Here is a 15002-nt window from a genome sequence, read left to right on the forward strand (position 1 = left end):
CTGCCCTTCTCCCTCCTCGGGGAAAAGCCTGCAAGCGCCACACACATGCGGCTCTTTAAAGGGAGCGCTGAGCAGAGCCTGGGATTCATACAGGCTCTGCTCAGCACTTTAAAGAATATTTTTTTCTTGCATTCCCCCTCTAAAAACTAGGTGCGTCTTATGGAGTGAAAAATACGGTACTTTTTATTTTGTTGAAAAGTCTCTGCTGCCGTTCTACCAACTTTGGTAGTGGTTTACCAGAATTATTAAGAACAAACCAGAATATACGATGCCAGTAGAACTGACCGTGAAGCAGCAGATAAATAGCATAATCAATAGCTGTTTGAGCAGCCAAACTAACTTGGCTTAGTTCTGAGTTGCTTAATTGGAGACCATAGTAACAGAAGACCAAAATTATAGGTGGGAGCTTTTCAAGATCCTATCCCCACAGCAGAATCCCAGAAACACTGCTGAAAATCAGGCTACATTCAAACATTGAAATCAAGGGAGTCCTGTGACAGTTTTCGCATCCTAGACTATGCAAGTGCATGCAGCTTTTCCCCTTTAAGATTTTACTTCTGCCTTCAGACAGCCCATATCTGCTAATGAAGAGGGAAAGGCCCAATTTTGAGTTAGATTGTGATGAAGGTAGCGTTCAGTTGCATTCCACCACTTGTGTTTTTACATATGAATGGACTTTGATTATCAGTTGCTAGGTGCATTTCAAGCTATGGTTTGCATGAAATGCAAGTGGAAAACTTTGTTTTCTTATGTCTTGCTAGTGTAGATTGCTTTGGCGCTGTTCTTCGTCTGCCTCATTCCCCCCCCCCCCCCCCACTGTGAATCTTGGGATATTGAGATTCATCCTCATTTATATCCAAATGTATTTTATTCTAAACAGGCTTGCAAACAAAAGCAAGCAAACAAAAGCCAAGTATACTTTATCTATGATTGATCAGTTTACTCTTTAGCACGGTGTTAAATTTAATATTCTAATACTAGAGATGTTATTATAGGGCTGAACAAGAGTCTCTGCATTTGTCTTTTACGTTTTTCTCATAAGATATGCGTTAACAAGCGCTCTTTTTCCTCCCCCTCCCCTCCCCCTTTCCTCTGAAAGGTTGTCAGAAGTTATTAGCGAAGTAACTGGCAATTCCTTATCTACTTGCACAAAACCTTCTCCATCGCCACTGTCTTCTCCTAATGGAAAATTGACCTTAGCTAGCCCTAAACGTGGTCAGAAGCGGGAGGAAGGATGGAAGGAAGTTGTAAGAAGGTAAGTCCAATTCCGTGATGGTGGTAATTGCCAGTGATTCTCTAACTCATCCACCCACCCACCCCTAGTCCCTGCTTTGAATATTTTACCTTAAACCATGCTTTGCATTGCTGGCAAAATTAGTCATGGTATGGCCGTTTCAGATTGTGATTAGGGACGCGGGTGGCGCTGTGGGTAAAAGCCTCAGCGCCTAGGGCTTGCCGATCGAAAGGTCGGCGGTTCGAATCCCCGTGGCGGGGTGCGCTCCCGTTGCCCGGTCCCAGCGCCTGCCAACCTAGCAGTTCGAAAGCACCTTTGAGTGCAAGTAGATAAATAGGGACCGCTTACTAGCGGGAAGGTAAACGGCGTTTCCGTGTGCGGCTCTGGCTCGCCAGAGCAGCGATGTCACGCTGGCCACGTGACCCGGAAGTGTCTCTGGACAGCGCTGGCCCCCGGCCTCTTGAGTGAGATGGGCGCACAACCCTAGAGTCTGTCAAGACTGGCCCGTACGGGCAGGGGTACCTTTACCTTTACCTTTTATGGCCGTTTCATTCCCCGGTCGTCAAAGTCTGTAACTTCCAAGAGATAGTATCAGAGCCTGTTTTCGGTGCCAGCACCTGAGAAGCAGGATATGAATACATTCCCCATGCTAGTGTCTTCCTGTTTTCGTTTTCTTTTTCTCCTTCAGCTTTTTGTGTAGACTCGGGACACTTTCACAGCTACAACTATTAGCAGAGTGCTTCAGTGCTTTGTTTCAGCCAAAGCTTTCTAACCGCAGACTCCAAAGGCCATGTGCAGGGGACCCTCCGGATATGAATTAAATTCGTTCCTGGGTTCCGTACTTAACCTGAAAAGTCCGTAGCTGGAGGTGCTGCTTCTGCGCACACGCATGGCATGATTGAGTGCTTCTGTGCGCATGCGCACAGCGAAACCCGGAAGTATACACTTCCGGGTTTGCTGTGTTCGCAACCCGAAAGTTATGTATCCAGAGTGGTATGTAACTTGAGGGTCCACTGTATTAGCTTTTCTGTTTTTACATTTGAAAGGTAGATGGACAGGAGAATGTCTCGTAAGAATGCTTTTCTTCTCCACTAAATATCTATAGGGTGAATTCCATTGATGTCCTGCTTGTGCAATGGGACTCCCGGTTTCTCTCTTTCACCCCCCAGTCCCCAGAGCGGATTTCGTGGGGTGCAGGGGACTAAAGGGGAGAGGAGAGAAAGAAGAAGCCCAGTTGCTCAAGCAGACACCTGCCTGTGCTACGTTGGATCGCATCCATAGCCAGCCTTTGGGCCTCTGATTTCAGGCATGGCACACATGTTACAAAGCTTACAAGCCGCTGGCACATCTCATTGCATCATACATACTTGCTTCTGACCGTTCGCTCCCAAACTTTTAAGTTTGATACAAGTATACTATACTAAATCTGGTCTACCTGATTGCCGTAATTTTCTCTTGTTTCTTAGATCAAAGAAGGTTTCTGTTCCATCAACTGTCATTTCCAGAGTAATTGGAAGAGGTGGTTGCAACATCAACGCTATCCGAGAGTTTACTGGCGCGCATATAGACATTGATAAGCAGAAAGACAAAACGGGGGACAGAATCATAACAATAAGGTAAATTCCTATCCAGGCACTGCTTACCTTAAGTTACTGAATTGGTTTGGAGGACACCGTATTAATTTGCCAGTTTATATAGGAAACAGATTTCAAACTAATTTCTGTTAGATGGACATTTATTTATTTATTTAATACAATTTATGCACTGCTTCAATTTATATACTGCTTGATTACTTTAAAAAAACAACAACCCAACAATTTCAAAGTGGTAAACATTCATGGGACTTGTATGAATCAGAATGTCTCAGTGATTCCTTACCCTCCAGCAGGGTTGGTCCTGTTCAGAACTCCAATAATAATAATAATAATAATAATAATAATAATAATAATAATAATTATACCCCGCCCTCGCCAGCCAAGGCCGGGCTCAGGGCAGCTCACAACCAATAATAAAAATGAGTTGAATGAATACAACTTAAAAACAAGATTAAAATACAACATTAAAGCAATTAAAATGCAGCCAGACATTCATACCCTCTTCCAAGATTCTATTAAGTCTGTCAGGCCCATTTACGCTCCCCACCCACTTAGTCTGCTTTTTCCTATTCCACCTGTTTTGTAGCTTCTGGAGGCCACTGAGCATGCTCAGTACTCCTCAAGCTTTAAATTTTTTTTTTATTTTTACTCAGATATATGCTGACACCCCACTTTTGTTTCTCAGAGGCCCCGTTGCAGCTGAAACATTAGCATTTTAAAAATGGAATCAGTCTGGCCTGCACCAAACCACCTAACCTTGCTGTCCGAGGGAACGGTTGTGTATTCAACCATTGCATCATAAAACCGTTAAATTTCATTCATGCGAAGGTTTTTACACTTGCATGCATTTTTCTAAAAAGGGGAAATATTTATTCTTAAGCTTATCCACGAATGAAGAAATGGTCTTCATGCATTTATTTCCGAAGGGTGCATTTACCGTATTTTTCGCTCTATAAGATGCACTTTCCCCCCTTTAAAAATTAAGGGGAAATGTGTGTGTGTCTTATGGAGCGAATGCAGGCTCCTTGGCTTCAGCGATAGTGACGCGAAGCCTCCGAAGCGCAGAGGGAGAGCTCCCCCCGCACTCCGGAGGCTTCATGTTGCTTTCGCTGAAGCCCCCGGAGTGCAGCGGGAAGCCCCGCTGTGCTCCGGAGGCTTCTGGCAGCTATCCGCAAGCCTTCGGAGCGCAGCAGGAGTTTCCACTGCGCTCCGAAGGCTTGCGGATAGCCGCCTGAGGCCTGGAGAGTGAGGGGGTCGTTGCACACCGATCCCTCTTGCTTTCCAGGCTTCGCTTCGCTGAAGAGGCGCTGGACAGTTTTCCCTTTCTGCGCTGCGCCCCTTCAGCGAAGTAAAAGGAGAAATGGAAGGGGCTCCGTTTCTCCTACCGCTTCGCTGAAGGGGCGCTGAGCAGAGAGGGGGAGATTTTTTTTCCCCTGTTCTCCCCCTCCTATGGTCCGGTGCGTCCTATAGAGCGAAAAATACAGTAGACCTGAAGGAGAGCTCAAGTCAGTAGGGCATGACTCTTAATCCCAGGGTTGTGGGTTGGACCCCCATGTTGGCCAAGAGATTGCAGGGGTTGGGGTGGACTAGATGCCCCTCGGGGTCCCTTCCAATTCTACAATTCTATTATTCTCTTGCAGGGGAGGCACGGAATCAACAAGACAAGCAACACAGCTCATCAACGCTCTGATCAAGGATCCCGACAAAGAAATCGACGAACTCATTCCAAAGAACCGTCTGAGAAGCTCTGCGGCCTATCCCAAAACGGGGGCGCACGCCAGCCCCACCACTACCCACAATTCTGTCGCTGGCAGCAAGGTGACCACTGTCGCAATCTCCTCCTCGTCTCAGATGGCCACAGCGCTTTCCGTGCCTGTCCTCCCTTCAGCACCGACGCATAAAGCAGTCAAGAACCCGGTGAATAACGTGCGGCCTGGGTTTCCAGTTTCTCTGCCGCTGGCGTACCCTCCTCCCCAGTTTGCACACGCGCTGCTGGCCGCTCAGACTTTCCAGCAGATCCGTCCGCCGAGGTTACCCATGACCCACTTTGGAGGGACTTTCCCGCCGGCTCAGTCCACCTGGGGTCCTTTCCCCGTTCGGCCTCTCAGCCCCGCAAAAGCCACTAACTCACCTAAGCCTCACACGGTGCCTCGCCATAACAGTCAGAACAGCAGCGGTTCTCAGGTGAATTCGGCGGGTTCGTCGGCTCCCAGCCCAACAGCCGCCACAAGTCCGGCCGTGTCTGCTGTGCCTGTTCCTCCTGCAAATGGCAGCCCCAGCTCCCCTTCCGTCCGAAGGCAGCTCTTTGTCACCGTGGTCAAGACATCCAGCACCACCACCACCACCATTGCAACCACGGCCAGCAACAACAGCACAACGCCCACCAACGCCACCTACCCTTTTCCTACTGCCAAAGAGCACCACCCTGTGTCGTCCACTTCCTCCCCTTCACCGCCAGCCCAGCCAGCCCGGGTTTCCAGAAGCAGCCCTTCAGAATGTGTCGCGAGTTCTCCCAGCAAAGGGGTGCCCTCCTCGGACCAGGAAGTCAGTAGCCCCCCAGCAGCGGAAGCAGCAAATCTGACCAGCAACAGGCAGGCGAGTAGCGGCTCTGCTGGGATTCCATCGGAGCATCTCGCTCAGCCGCAGACGCTCGGGTCTGTTTCCCAGGAAGCAAGGCCACCTCTGCAGCAGCCTCAGGTCCCGTCACAAGATCCGCGAATGGCCGTGCCTCCAAACTTAGCAACTGCGAGTTCCGCTGCCCCAGTAGTTGCGCCTGCTAGTACGCCAGCGAACTATCTCTTGCCTCAGGCATCGGCGGGATCTGCTCAGCCGTCTCCGCCAGCGAAAATGGAAAGCCCCGCGATCAGGCTGCCATCCCATGGGGCAAACCCCGTGCACAAGAATTCCGCTCCCGTTCAGAGTTCTTCGGTTGCCGTCCTCAATATCAGCCACATCAAAAGACCCCACAGTGTTCCTTCTTCAGTGCAACTTCCTTCTACCTTAAGTACGCAAAGTGTCTCTCAGAATTCTGTCCATCCGGCAAACAAGCCCATGGCTCCCAATTTCAGCGCTGCTTTGCCGTTTGGGCCCTTCAGCACACTGTTTGAGAACGGCCCGGCCTCTGCTCACGCCTTCTGGGGTGGATCTGTCTTGTCGTCTCAGGCAGCGCCGGAATCCATTCTGTCTGGGAAGTCTTCATTTCTGCCAAACTCGGATCCATTGCACCAGTTAGATACTTCCAAAGCCCCAGGTTTTAGGCCCCCACTTCAGAGACCAGCTCCGAGTCCCTCAGGTGAATATTTATTTATATTCCGCTAGGATAAAGTGATCTTCAGGTCTGATTGCTCCATCTGTGTGTGTGCAGTTGGGCGGGGTGGTGGTAGTGGGGTGGGTTGCCCCAACATTCATATCTTTACACTTAACCCTTGAGCCTCGCCTGCTGTTTTGCTGTCCATTCATTGTCTTGGTTTCATTGGTGAATTTGGTCACATCGCTGCTGACTCTAGTCCAGTTATGAACAAGTTAAATAGCACCAGTCCCAATACTGATCCTTGGGAGATTTCCATGCTTCCTTTTTCTCTTTCCATTACCAGTTACTAATCCATAGGAAAACCACGATGTTCCAAATTTATTTAGGAGCCTTTGGTAAGGGATTTTGTCAAAAGCTTATTGAAAATCCAGGTATATAATGTTGACTGGATCACATCTATTCATATGCTTGTTAACATTCTCAAAGTAAAAGATTGGCATGGTAGAACTTCCCTTTATACAAGGCATGCTGTGATTCTTCCCCAGAAAGGCTTGTTGTTCTGTAAGCTTCATGCATCTATGGTTTTTTAAATAATGATTTATTTTCCCCAATTTAACCAAAACAGTGGCTAGGTTAACCGACACAGAATTTTGGATGCCAACCGGAGCAGGCGACTTGTTTGCAATTGGTCAGTTTCCCCTAGAACTTGCCTTGTCACTTCTTTTTGATTCAGTTCTTCAGGTGCGAGATTTTGATCCGGACATGGGTAATCCCACTGCGGATCACCTGCAGTGAAAATAGATGGAGGAGTGAATTGGGAGATTGTACAAGCATTCTTTGCAATTTACAAGAATAGATTCAGGTTGTGCAGCCTCCTATCTATACTCCTCCGTGGCCAGAATGCAGTTGCCACATTCCAGCATAGTCCCTTCTCTTGGTTGAAAGACGGGGTGAGCTCTGTAGACCAGAGTAGACCCGTTTGGTGGTGGGGGAGAAGCCCTGGTCACCTGGAGACCCTTGAGGTTCCCATCTTCTTCTGACTTTGGGTTTCCCCTGCACCCCCACTTTTCCCCAACCCTTTAAAATCATCCCTTCCCTCTCCACCCACTTCCGAAGTCAAATATTCACTTTTATTTTTGTAGGGAATCTGGGATGGAATTCTCAGAGTCAGCTGCTCTGCCCGTAGCTGGCAGGCTTGGCATAGGAAATCCACCTCCACTTCTTCCAACTGGACAGCAAGGGCACATCAGTCCAGCGACTTGGCTGCTGAGTGGTTCTCTCTCCTGTAGCCCAGCTGGAAACAGGAGCACCCCTTGCTCTACTGCCCTTTCCCCCTAAGTCTGCCATGCAAACATTATGGCAGATGCCTTGATTTTGCCTTGCATAACCTATTTTCTCTAAAACATAGGCAGTTTTTAGACTTTATGGAGCAACTCGATACTGGCAAAAGAGGCTTCAGCGTAGAATGAATGGGGAAAACAAATGGAAATGGATGTGAATTAAAAATGAGAACAAAATTATAACCCATTGGTGCTATGCTTCATGAGAGGATAAGGCAGATGTTTTATTTGTTTGAAAGTATGCTGGAGGTGTGATTTCCAAAGAGATGATTTTAAATGTGGGTTACTGAGCATCTTGTCTAATTTCAAATAGAATCACTGATCCATTGAGATATATCTGAATGGTCAAACCGTAAGAATACAGTATTATAAGGAAGCACATAGTTTCAGGAATCAGTGCCATAAAAACATCTGTTACAGAAAAGCAGTCTGGAACAAATTAGTTTTCCAGGCTCCATAGAACAGAATCATAACTATTTTAGTCCGAACTGGAAGCAAACTGTACAAGATGCAAAAGTTAAGTTCCTTCCCTACACACCCTGCTTTGAATGCTGCTATTTTCCCAGAAAGTACTGACGTTTTGCACATCATTCTGTAGGTATTGTCAGTATGGATTCACCATATGGTTCTGTAACACCACCTTCTGCGCACTTGGGTACCTTTGCCTCGAACCTTTCAAGCAGTCAAGTATATGCACCAGGAACAGCCCTTGGGGGAGCACCGGCAGCTGCTAATTTTAACAGACAGCATTTTTCTCCACTGAACCTATTGCCTCCATGTTCCTCTGCATCAAATGGTAAGCTGTTAAAAAAACAAAACAAAACACCACACTATTTTGTTGCTGTAATATAACTCTGGGTGTCCCAACTTCTGAATTGGATGACGCAGGGAAGAGTGGGATGGTTGTGGTTGTTGTTGTTGTTATTATTAAATTTTGTGTGTATCACCCTTCATCCAAAAATCACAGGGCGGTTCACAACATAAAAATACAACATGAGAACACAAAATGCATAATAAGCAAAAAGGCACTAATAACGCCCCCAAACACATTTAAAAGGCCATAGAATTTTAATCAGCCAAAGTCCTGATTGTACAGAAATGTTTTTGCCTGGTGTCTAAATATATGTAATGAAGGTGCCAGACAAGCCTCCTTGGGGAAAGCATTCCACAAACGGGGAGCCACCACAGAAAAGGCCTGTTCTCATGTTGCCACCCTCCTGACCTCTTGTGAAGAAGGGCCTGAGATGCTTGTTGCAGGGTCTGGGTCAGTTAACAACAACAACAACAACAACATGGCAGATCTGATGTGCAAACCCAGGCTCATAAATTTCTCTCCAAACAAACCTTGAGCAGTATTCAAGTTCTTGGCTTGCTACTCCTGATTTGTTTGCAGGAAACAAACTAGAAACATCTCAACAAGCCAGACTCTGCCTTGTTTTCAAGCAGCAGCATTAAGAGCAGGAGTAGAGCAGACAGAACTTTTCGTCAAGTATGTACAGCACACTGAGCATTCACATTAAACCACAGTTCATTTTTAACTGTGGCTTAATATGACTTGCAAAAAGCACCGTTATATCCTAAGTAATCACTTTTTAATATATTGAGTTCTGATAACTCTGGCAGTGATTTTTTTGCAGCTGACAAAGATTCATTCCGTTGTACGTTGATTATAGAAAGCCAGTTATAAAAGGTTTAAACTACTGGCTCAATGCGGCATAATGTGGCAAACCTCTAGTAGGCTTTTTGTAGCTAATACTGTTTTAACAAGTCATGAAATTTCCTGGGCTTGCATTGCTACTTCTGCTGAGACCGGTGTAGAGAGAGTATTTTTGAATGCCGTCATATTGCCTTTAAATACTAGGACGGATGTCTGTAACTCGTTTAAATATTTGTTTTCCTCTAGAACCACCTGCTCAGCCAGTGTCTGCTGGAGTTAGAGCACCATCTCCTACCCCTTCCTCTGTTTCCCTGGGGTCAGAAAAACCCAGCAATGTCTCTCAGGACAGAAAGGTCCCTGTCCCAATTGGAACAGAGCGTTCTGCGCGTATCAGACAAACTGGAACGTCTACACCCTCTGTTATAGGGAGCAACTTGGCCACTCCAGTGGGGCACAGTGGTATATGGTCTTTTGAAGGGATAGGAGGAAACCAAGCTGGTATGTATTGCCCCTGAACAGACATATTTGTTTATCATCTTCTGATTTTCTGTTAGAGGAGAGCTAAGACAATTGATTAGGTAAAGGTAAAGGTACCCCAACCGTTAGGTCCAGTCGCGGACAACTCTGGGGTTGTGCGCTCATCTCGCTCTGTAGGCCGAGGGAGCCGGTGTTTGTCCGCAGACAGCTGGGTCATGTGGCCAGCATGACTAAGCCGCTTCTGGCAAACCAGAGCAGGAACGGAAACGCTGTTTACCTTCCCGCCGGAGCGGATCCTATTTATCTACTTGCACTTGACGTGCTTTCGAACTGCTAGGTTGGCCGGAGCTGGGACCAAACAACAGGAGCTCACCCCATCGCGGGGATTCAAACTGCCGACCTTCTGATCGGCAAGCCCTGGGCTCAGTGGTTTAGACCACAGCGCCACCCGCGTCCTAATTGTCCTAAAAAGACAATTGATTAGGACAACTTAAAATGCAGAAATAACATTCCCACTACAAATGGCAGCCTTGACAAATCTGCATTGCAGCATTGTTCATGAATTGACTAATTTAAAGTTCACAAATGATTTAATCCTGCTTTAAGAACATAATTTCTTTTTAGTCTCACCATGAAGCTGCCACTAAGTATACCTTACCTTACCGATGACCAATCTGACTCTGTACTTCTTGTTTAGATGGTTCTGCCAAGTGTTCAGGACGCTGACTGCTGCTACTGAATAATTTAGGTTAAAGCGTGCTACTAACGGATAATACCCACTTCTTTCTTGCCAGATAAAGTAGATTGGTGTCACAGTGGAATGGGGAACCATATGATTCACAGACCAATGTCTGATCCGGGTGTATTCTCGCAACATCAAACAATGGAGAGAGACAGCACAGGAATTGTAACTCCTTCCGGTACATTCCATCAGCATGTCCCTGCTGGATACATGGACTTCCCTAAAGTTGGGGTAATGATCCAAATGTTATTGTTTTTTTGCTAGAAACTCAGACATAGAAGCTTTCTAATATGCATACCCTGTTTAAAAGCTACATCATACATTGCTTTTTGTATCGGAGCCTTCATTACCTTTGTCATTCCTTTTTAGTAGTTTTGGTAGCCTTGTATTATAAACCTCTTTATAGCCAGAGGGTGAGCAAGTATCAATTTGCCTGACTGTTCCTAGTTACTTCCTTAAATGGACCAGGAGCAGCACTAGAGGTTCCTGGGAGCCACATTTGGGCCACCTTGACACACGCAGAACTATTAATTCAAAACGATGCCAACAAAATCATTTCGCAGAGAAGTTGTGAAACAAATTTCTTTGGCCGATTAAGTATGTTGATTTTATAATTGGGATGAAAACACGCACACTTTTCGAAATTTGAGAGGTGAAATGATGCATATTGTGACTGTAGAAATATAAAGCATATAACTAGCTCTTTTCCCCCTTACAGGGCATGCCTTTCTCAGTGTATGGGAACGCAATGATTCCTCCTGTCGCACCCATTGCAGATGGTACTGGGGGGCCTATATTCAATGGACCTCATGCTGCTGACCCATCTTGGAACTCACTTATAAAGATGGTTTCAAATTCCACAGAGAATAATGGCCCTCAGACGGTAAGCTCAGGGGTCGCGTAGTCAATGTGCTGATAACTTTCAAACTACAACATTACTATTCCGCCTCCTTTTCCAAGTTAAAAGTGTTGATTGGCTGGGGGGGGGGCGGGATTAGGTTTAACAGGAGAATTCCTGGATGCTGAGATCCAAGTTAGGGGCAAGTATTCTTTGGTGAAAGAGCCCCAGCAGAGATTTAAAATGTCAAAATACGCAGCAAAGTAAAGTGTGGAAATGTAAGCTGTTAGACCTTTAAAACACGCCTTTGTGAGTTCCAAAACTTCCCTTTTCCCCCGGCGTAAGAAAAGACCTCACGTTTGGCAATTTAAAAATAGGTTTACTTACAAACTCTTCAATTGTCTGTTTCGTGTACTTTTCCATACATTAGTCAGAAAAAGATGCACAGGCAGTAAAACTTGGTCTAGTTCCAAAGTGAAGGAAATTCCTAAATTATTGGTATAGGAACTCAAGAGAGGCTTGTTGGAGCCATGTGGCTGGAGGCTCAGAGCTCCTCAGAGTTCACACGTAGACAGAAGGGGAACAATAGGCTTGACTACCTTCCTCCCAAGGTGAGGAGAAGTGACCTAGCCAAGCCTGGCAGAACAGCTTACTCTATGGCATTAACCCCTTCAGCCTGTTGGTTGAATGAGACTGACTATTCCACATATGTCTGACCATGACCCTGCCACATATTTAGTTGGCCCAATACCCAACATGGCATTGTTACTAATTCCATAACAGATGTGTGACCCTGGTACTGAGTTGTGGACGAGTTTTTTGAGCAGAGGTGGCATTTAAATTGCCACCTGTCTCTGCAGTCAGAGGCAATATGCTTAATACTGGTTGCTGGGAATCACAAGTTGGGAACATGCTGTTGCCCTCAGGTCCTGCTTGCAGAGTTCCCTTTGGCATCTACGGGACCGCCTCTCCTTATATGCCCCACGGAGGACCTTAAGGTCCATAAATAGCAACACCCTAGAGGTCCCTGGCCCTAAGGAAGTCAGATTAGCCTCAACCAGAGCCAGGGCCTTCTCAACTCTGGCTCCGGCCTGGTGGAACGCTTTGTCTCATGAGACCAGGGTCCTGCGGGATCTGATTTCTTTCCGCAGGGCCTGGCCTTTGGCTTAGAATCAGTTTGTTCCACCTGGCCTTTGGCTTAGAATCAGTTTGATTCCTTCCCCCTCTTTCTTTTTCCTTTCTCCTCCTGTGAAGAGGCTGCATCCTAATGTTTTAATGTTGTATTTTAATCTTGTTTTTTAAATTGTATTTCAATCAACTTGTTATTAATATTGGTTGTTAGCCGCCCTGAGCCCGGTCTTGGCTGGGGAGGGCGGGGTATAAATAAAATTTATTATTATTATTATTATTATTATTATTATTATTATTATTATTATTATCTGTTTAACTAGTGTGAGAACAGGATGCTGGACTTAGATGGCCTGAGTTGGCGGCGCTCTTCATATGTTATCACTGCACTGTGTGCTAATCTGATCATGGTAACAGCCGAGTTCCCGTGGAATTTTGGCCTCTCTCTTTTTGCAGAAAATGATGTTGAAGAAGAAAAGAAAGGAAAAGCAGAAAAATTGAGTTTTGCAGGACAGCGAAGCCCCATCATCTAAGTCCTAGCACTCCACACTCCTTTAGCCAGCACAAGCCTTTAGCCAGCATGCTCCCCAAGTTGTAACAAGTTTTACGTCCCGCTTTTGCTTTTGCGATGGAAATGAAAGAAGTGATAAGTGCATGTGACATATAGTGGTGGCAATATTATTATAATCGTCATGACTACCACTGCTATTAGTACGGCTGCTGCCAGTGTGGTGTAGTGGTTAAGAGCGGTAGACTCGTAATCTGGTGAACCGGGTTCGCTTCCCCGCTCCTCCACATGCAGCTGCTGGGTGACCTTGGGCCAGTCACACTTCCTTGAAGTCTCTCAGCCCCACTCACCTCACAGAGTGTTTGTTGTGGGGGAGGAAGGGAAAGGAGAATGTTAGCCGCTTTGAGACTCCTTAGGGTAGTGATAAAGCGGGATAACAAATCCAAACTCCTCCTCCTCCTCCTCCTCCTCCTCCTCCTCTTCTTCTTCTTCTTCTATATTCCACTAAATGCCAAAATAGGCTTCTGAGCAGGTTAACAAGTATAGTTGTACGCACGCTAAGACGATTTCACACATGGTTAAAAATAAAAGTAAATTGAGATACGCACAGTAGTTTGTCCTTGAAATACAGAACCAGGCAGTATAAAACCCCATTGCAATCCATTTCTATACCTATATGAAACAGCTGGTTCTGCATAGCTTAACCCCGCTTTCCTTCTTCTTCAGGTATGGACTGGAACGTGGACACCCCATATGAACAGTGTGCATATGAACCAGCTGGGTTGAGCGGGGGAGGTCTCTTCGGATCGCCCGGAGATTTCCTTTCGGCTTGGAGGAGAATGCAAATGACAGCACCGTTTTCCTCGTCTCTCAGATCATTCTTCTGATAGGTTGGACTGATGTAGGCTTTTGCAGAGGGAGCGTACTAACTGACCCTTTTCTGTGAACATTGTGACTGCCCATTCCCTGCCGTCATATGGTTCCACTTAGCCTCTCTTAGTTTCATTTTTCTTTCCCCTTTGATTATTATTAATTTTTGGGACATAACTTTCTGTTGAAGCTGTTCTTTGGCTGGTTGGTTTTTAGTACTGTAAGCTGCTTCTGGGCATACACAGAAATTTAGCAAAATTATGTAAACTTGATCCCGAAGTTTTAGAATGGCAAATAAATGTACAATTGTTTACATAACAGAAATGGCTACGCAGAAAGTAAATTTTTTCAGTATGTCAGGCTCTACTTAATGTGACAGATGTATCTACATATACAGCAGTCTGGATGTTTCCTTCATACATTAAACTATTAATAAGCATAACTTTTTTTTCTACTTGTGTAATTTTAAATACAGCATAAAATTGGGCATTATTTGTGGGGTGTCCCACAGTTTTATACTACGGAATTTGACATCGATTCAGTATTGTTTTGTTTAATTTTGTAACAGAAATATGAGGAATTAGTTCCCCCGCTCCTTTACAGACATTGAGCAACACGACACACGAACACAAATCTCTCATCTCAACTACTGTTTCTAAGCTATTTTTTCCCTTCCTCAATAAGCTTCGCTGTTCTTTTAAGTGATTTTGCAGCTCTGCAGAGATCTCCTCTAACTTATCTCCTCCAAAGGTGGGTTTATAAAGCCTGGTGAAGGATGCCCTAAGGTGTGTTTGAGCAAAGTCCTCCATTGCTTTCTCTTGTCATCCATCGTTGTTGCCATATGTCCTTTTACAGATAGCTCGCCCTGAAGGAGGAGGTGCATAGATTGGGTGTGCTCCTTGATCCCATTGCTGTCACTCGAGGCCCAAGTGGTGTACTGCAGCCTTGTGCAGCCTGGCCCCAGTGGTCCATGCTTTGATAACACAGGCTGGATTACTGCATAATGTATTATGTGTGGGAATGGCCCTGCAAACTGTGCAGAAGCCACGTCAGTTGGGAAGGAACTATGTAAACTGCCTATACAGTGGTACCTCGCAAGACGAATGCCTCGCAAGACAGAAAACTCGCAAGACGAAAGGGTTTTTGGTTTTTTGAGTTGCTTCGCAAGACGAATTTCCCTATGGGCTTGCTTCGCAAGACGAAAACGTCTTGCAAGTTTGTTTCCTTTTTCTTAAAACCGTTAATACAGTTGCGATTTGACTTCGAGGAGCAACTCATAGCATGCGGTGTGGTAGCCTTTCTTGAGGTTTTTGAAGACTTTGGTGATTTTTGAAGCTTTTCCAAAACTTTTCCGAAACCGTGC

At 45.7% G+C, this 15002-nt stretch overlaps 1 protein-coding gene across 6 annotated transcripts in view; it reads left to right on the top strand.

Annotated features, from left to right (window-relative positions):
• The window catches only part of ANKRD17 (ankyrin repeat domain 17), a 109381-nt gene extending 95300 nt beyond the window's left edge, over positions 1-14081 (top strand). For all 6 annotated transcript variants that reach the window (XM_077917560.1, XM_077917558.1, XM_077917559.1 and 3 more), the window contains 8 exons: positions 1100-1255; positions 2701-2850; positions 4470-6121; positions 8018-8215; positions 9323-9574; positions 10348-10526; positions 11014-11178; positions 13496-14081. In XM_077917560.1, the coding sequence (XP_077773686.1) occupies positions 1100-1255; positions 2701-2850; positions 4470-6121; positions 8018-8215; positions 9323-9574; positions 10348-10526; positions 11014-11178; positions 13496-13555 (2812 nt within the window). In that variant the 3' untranslated portion in view covers positions 13556-14081. The remainder of the gene's footprint in view (positions 1-1099; positions 1256-2700; positions 2851-4469; positions 6122-8017; positions 8216-9322; positions 9575-10347; positions 10527-11013; positions 11179-13495) is intronic.
• Positions 14082-15002: the final 921 nt, after the last annotated feature.

This window comes from Podarcis muralis, chromosome 13 (genome assembly GCF_964188315.1).
Source record: "Podarcis muralis chromosome 13, rPodMur119.hap1.1, whole genome shotgun sequence".
In the NCBI taxonomy this organism is placed as follows: Eukaryota; Metazoa; Chordata; class Lepidosauria; order Squamata; family Lacertidae; genus Podarcis; species Podarcis muralis.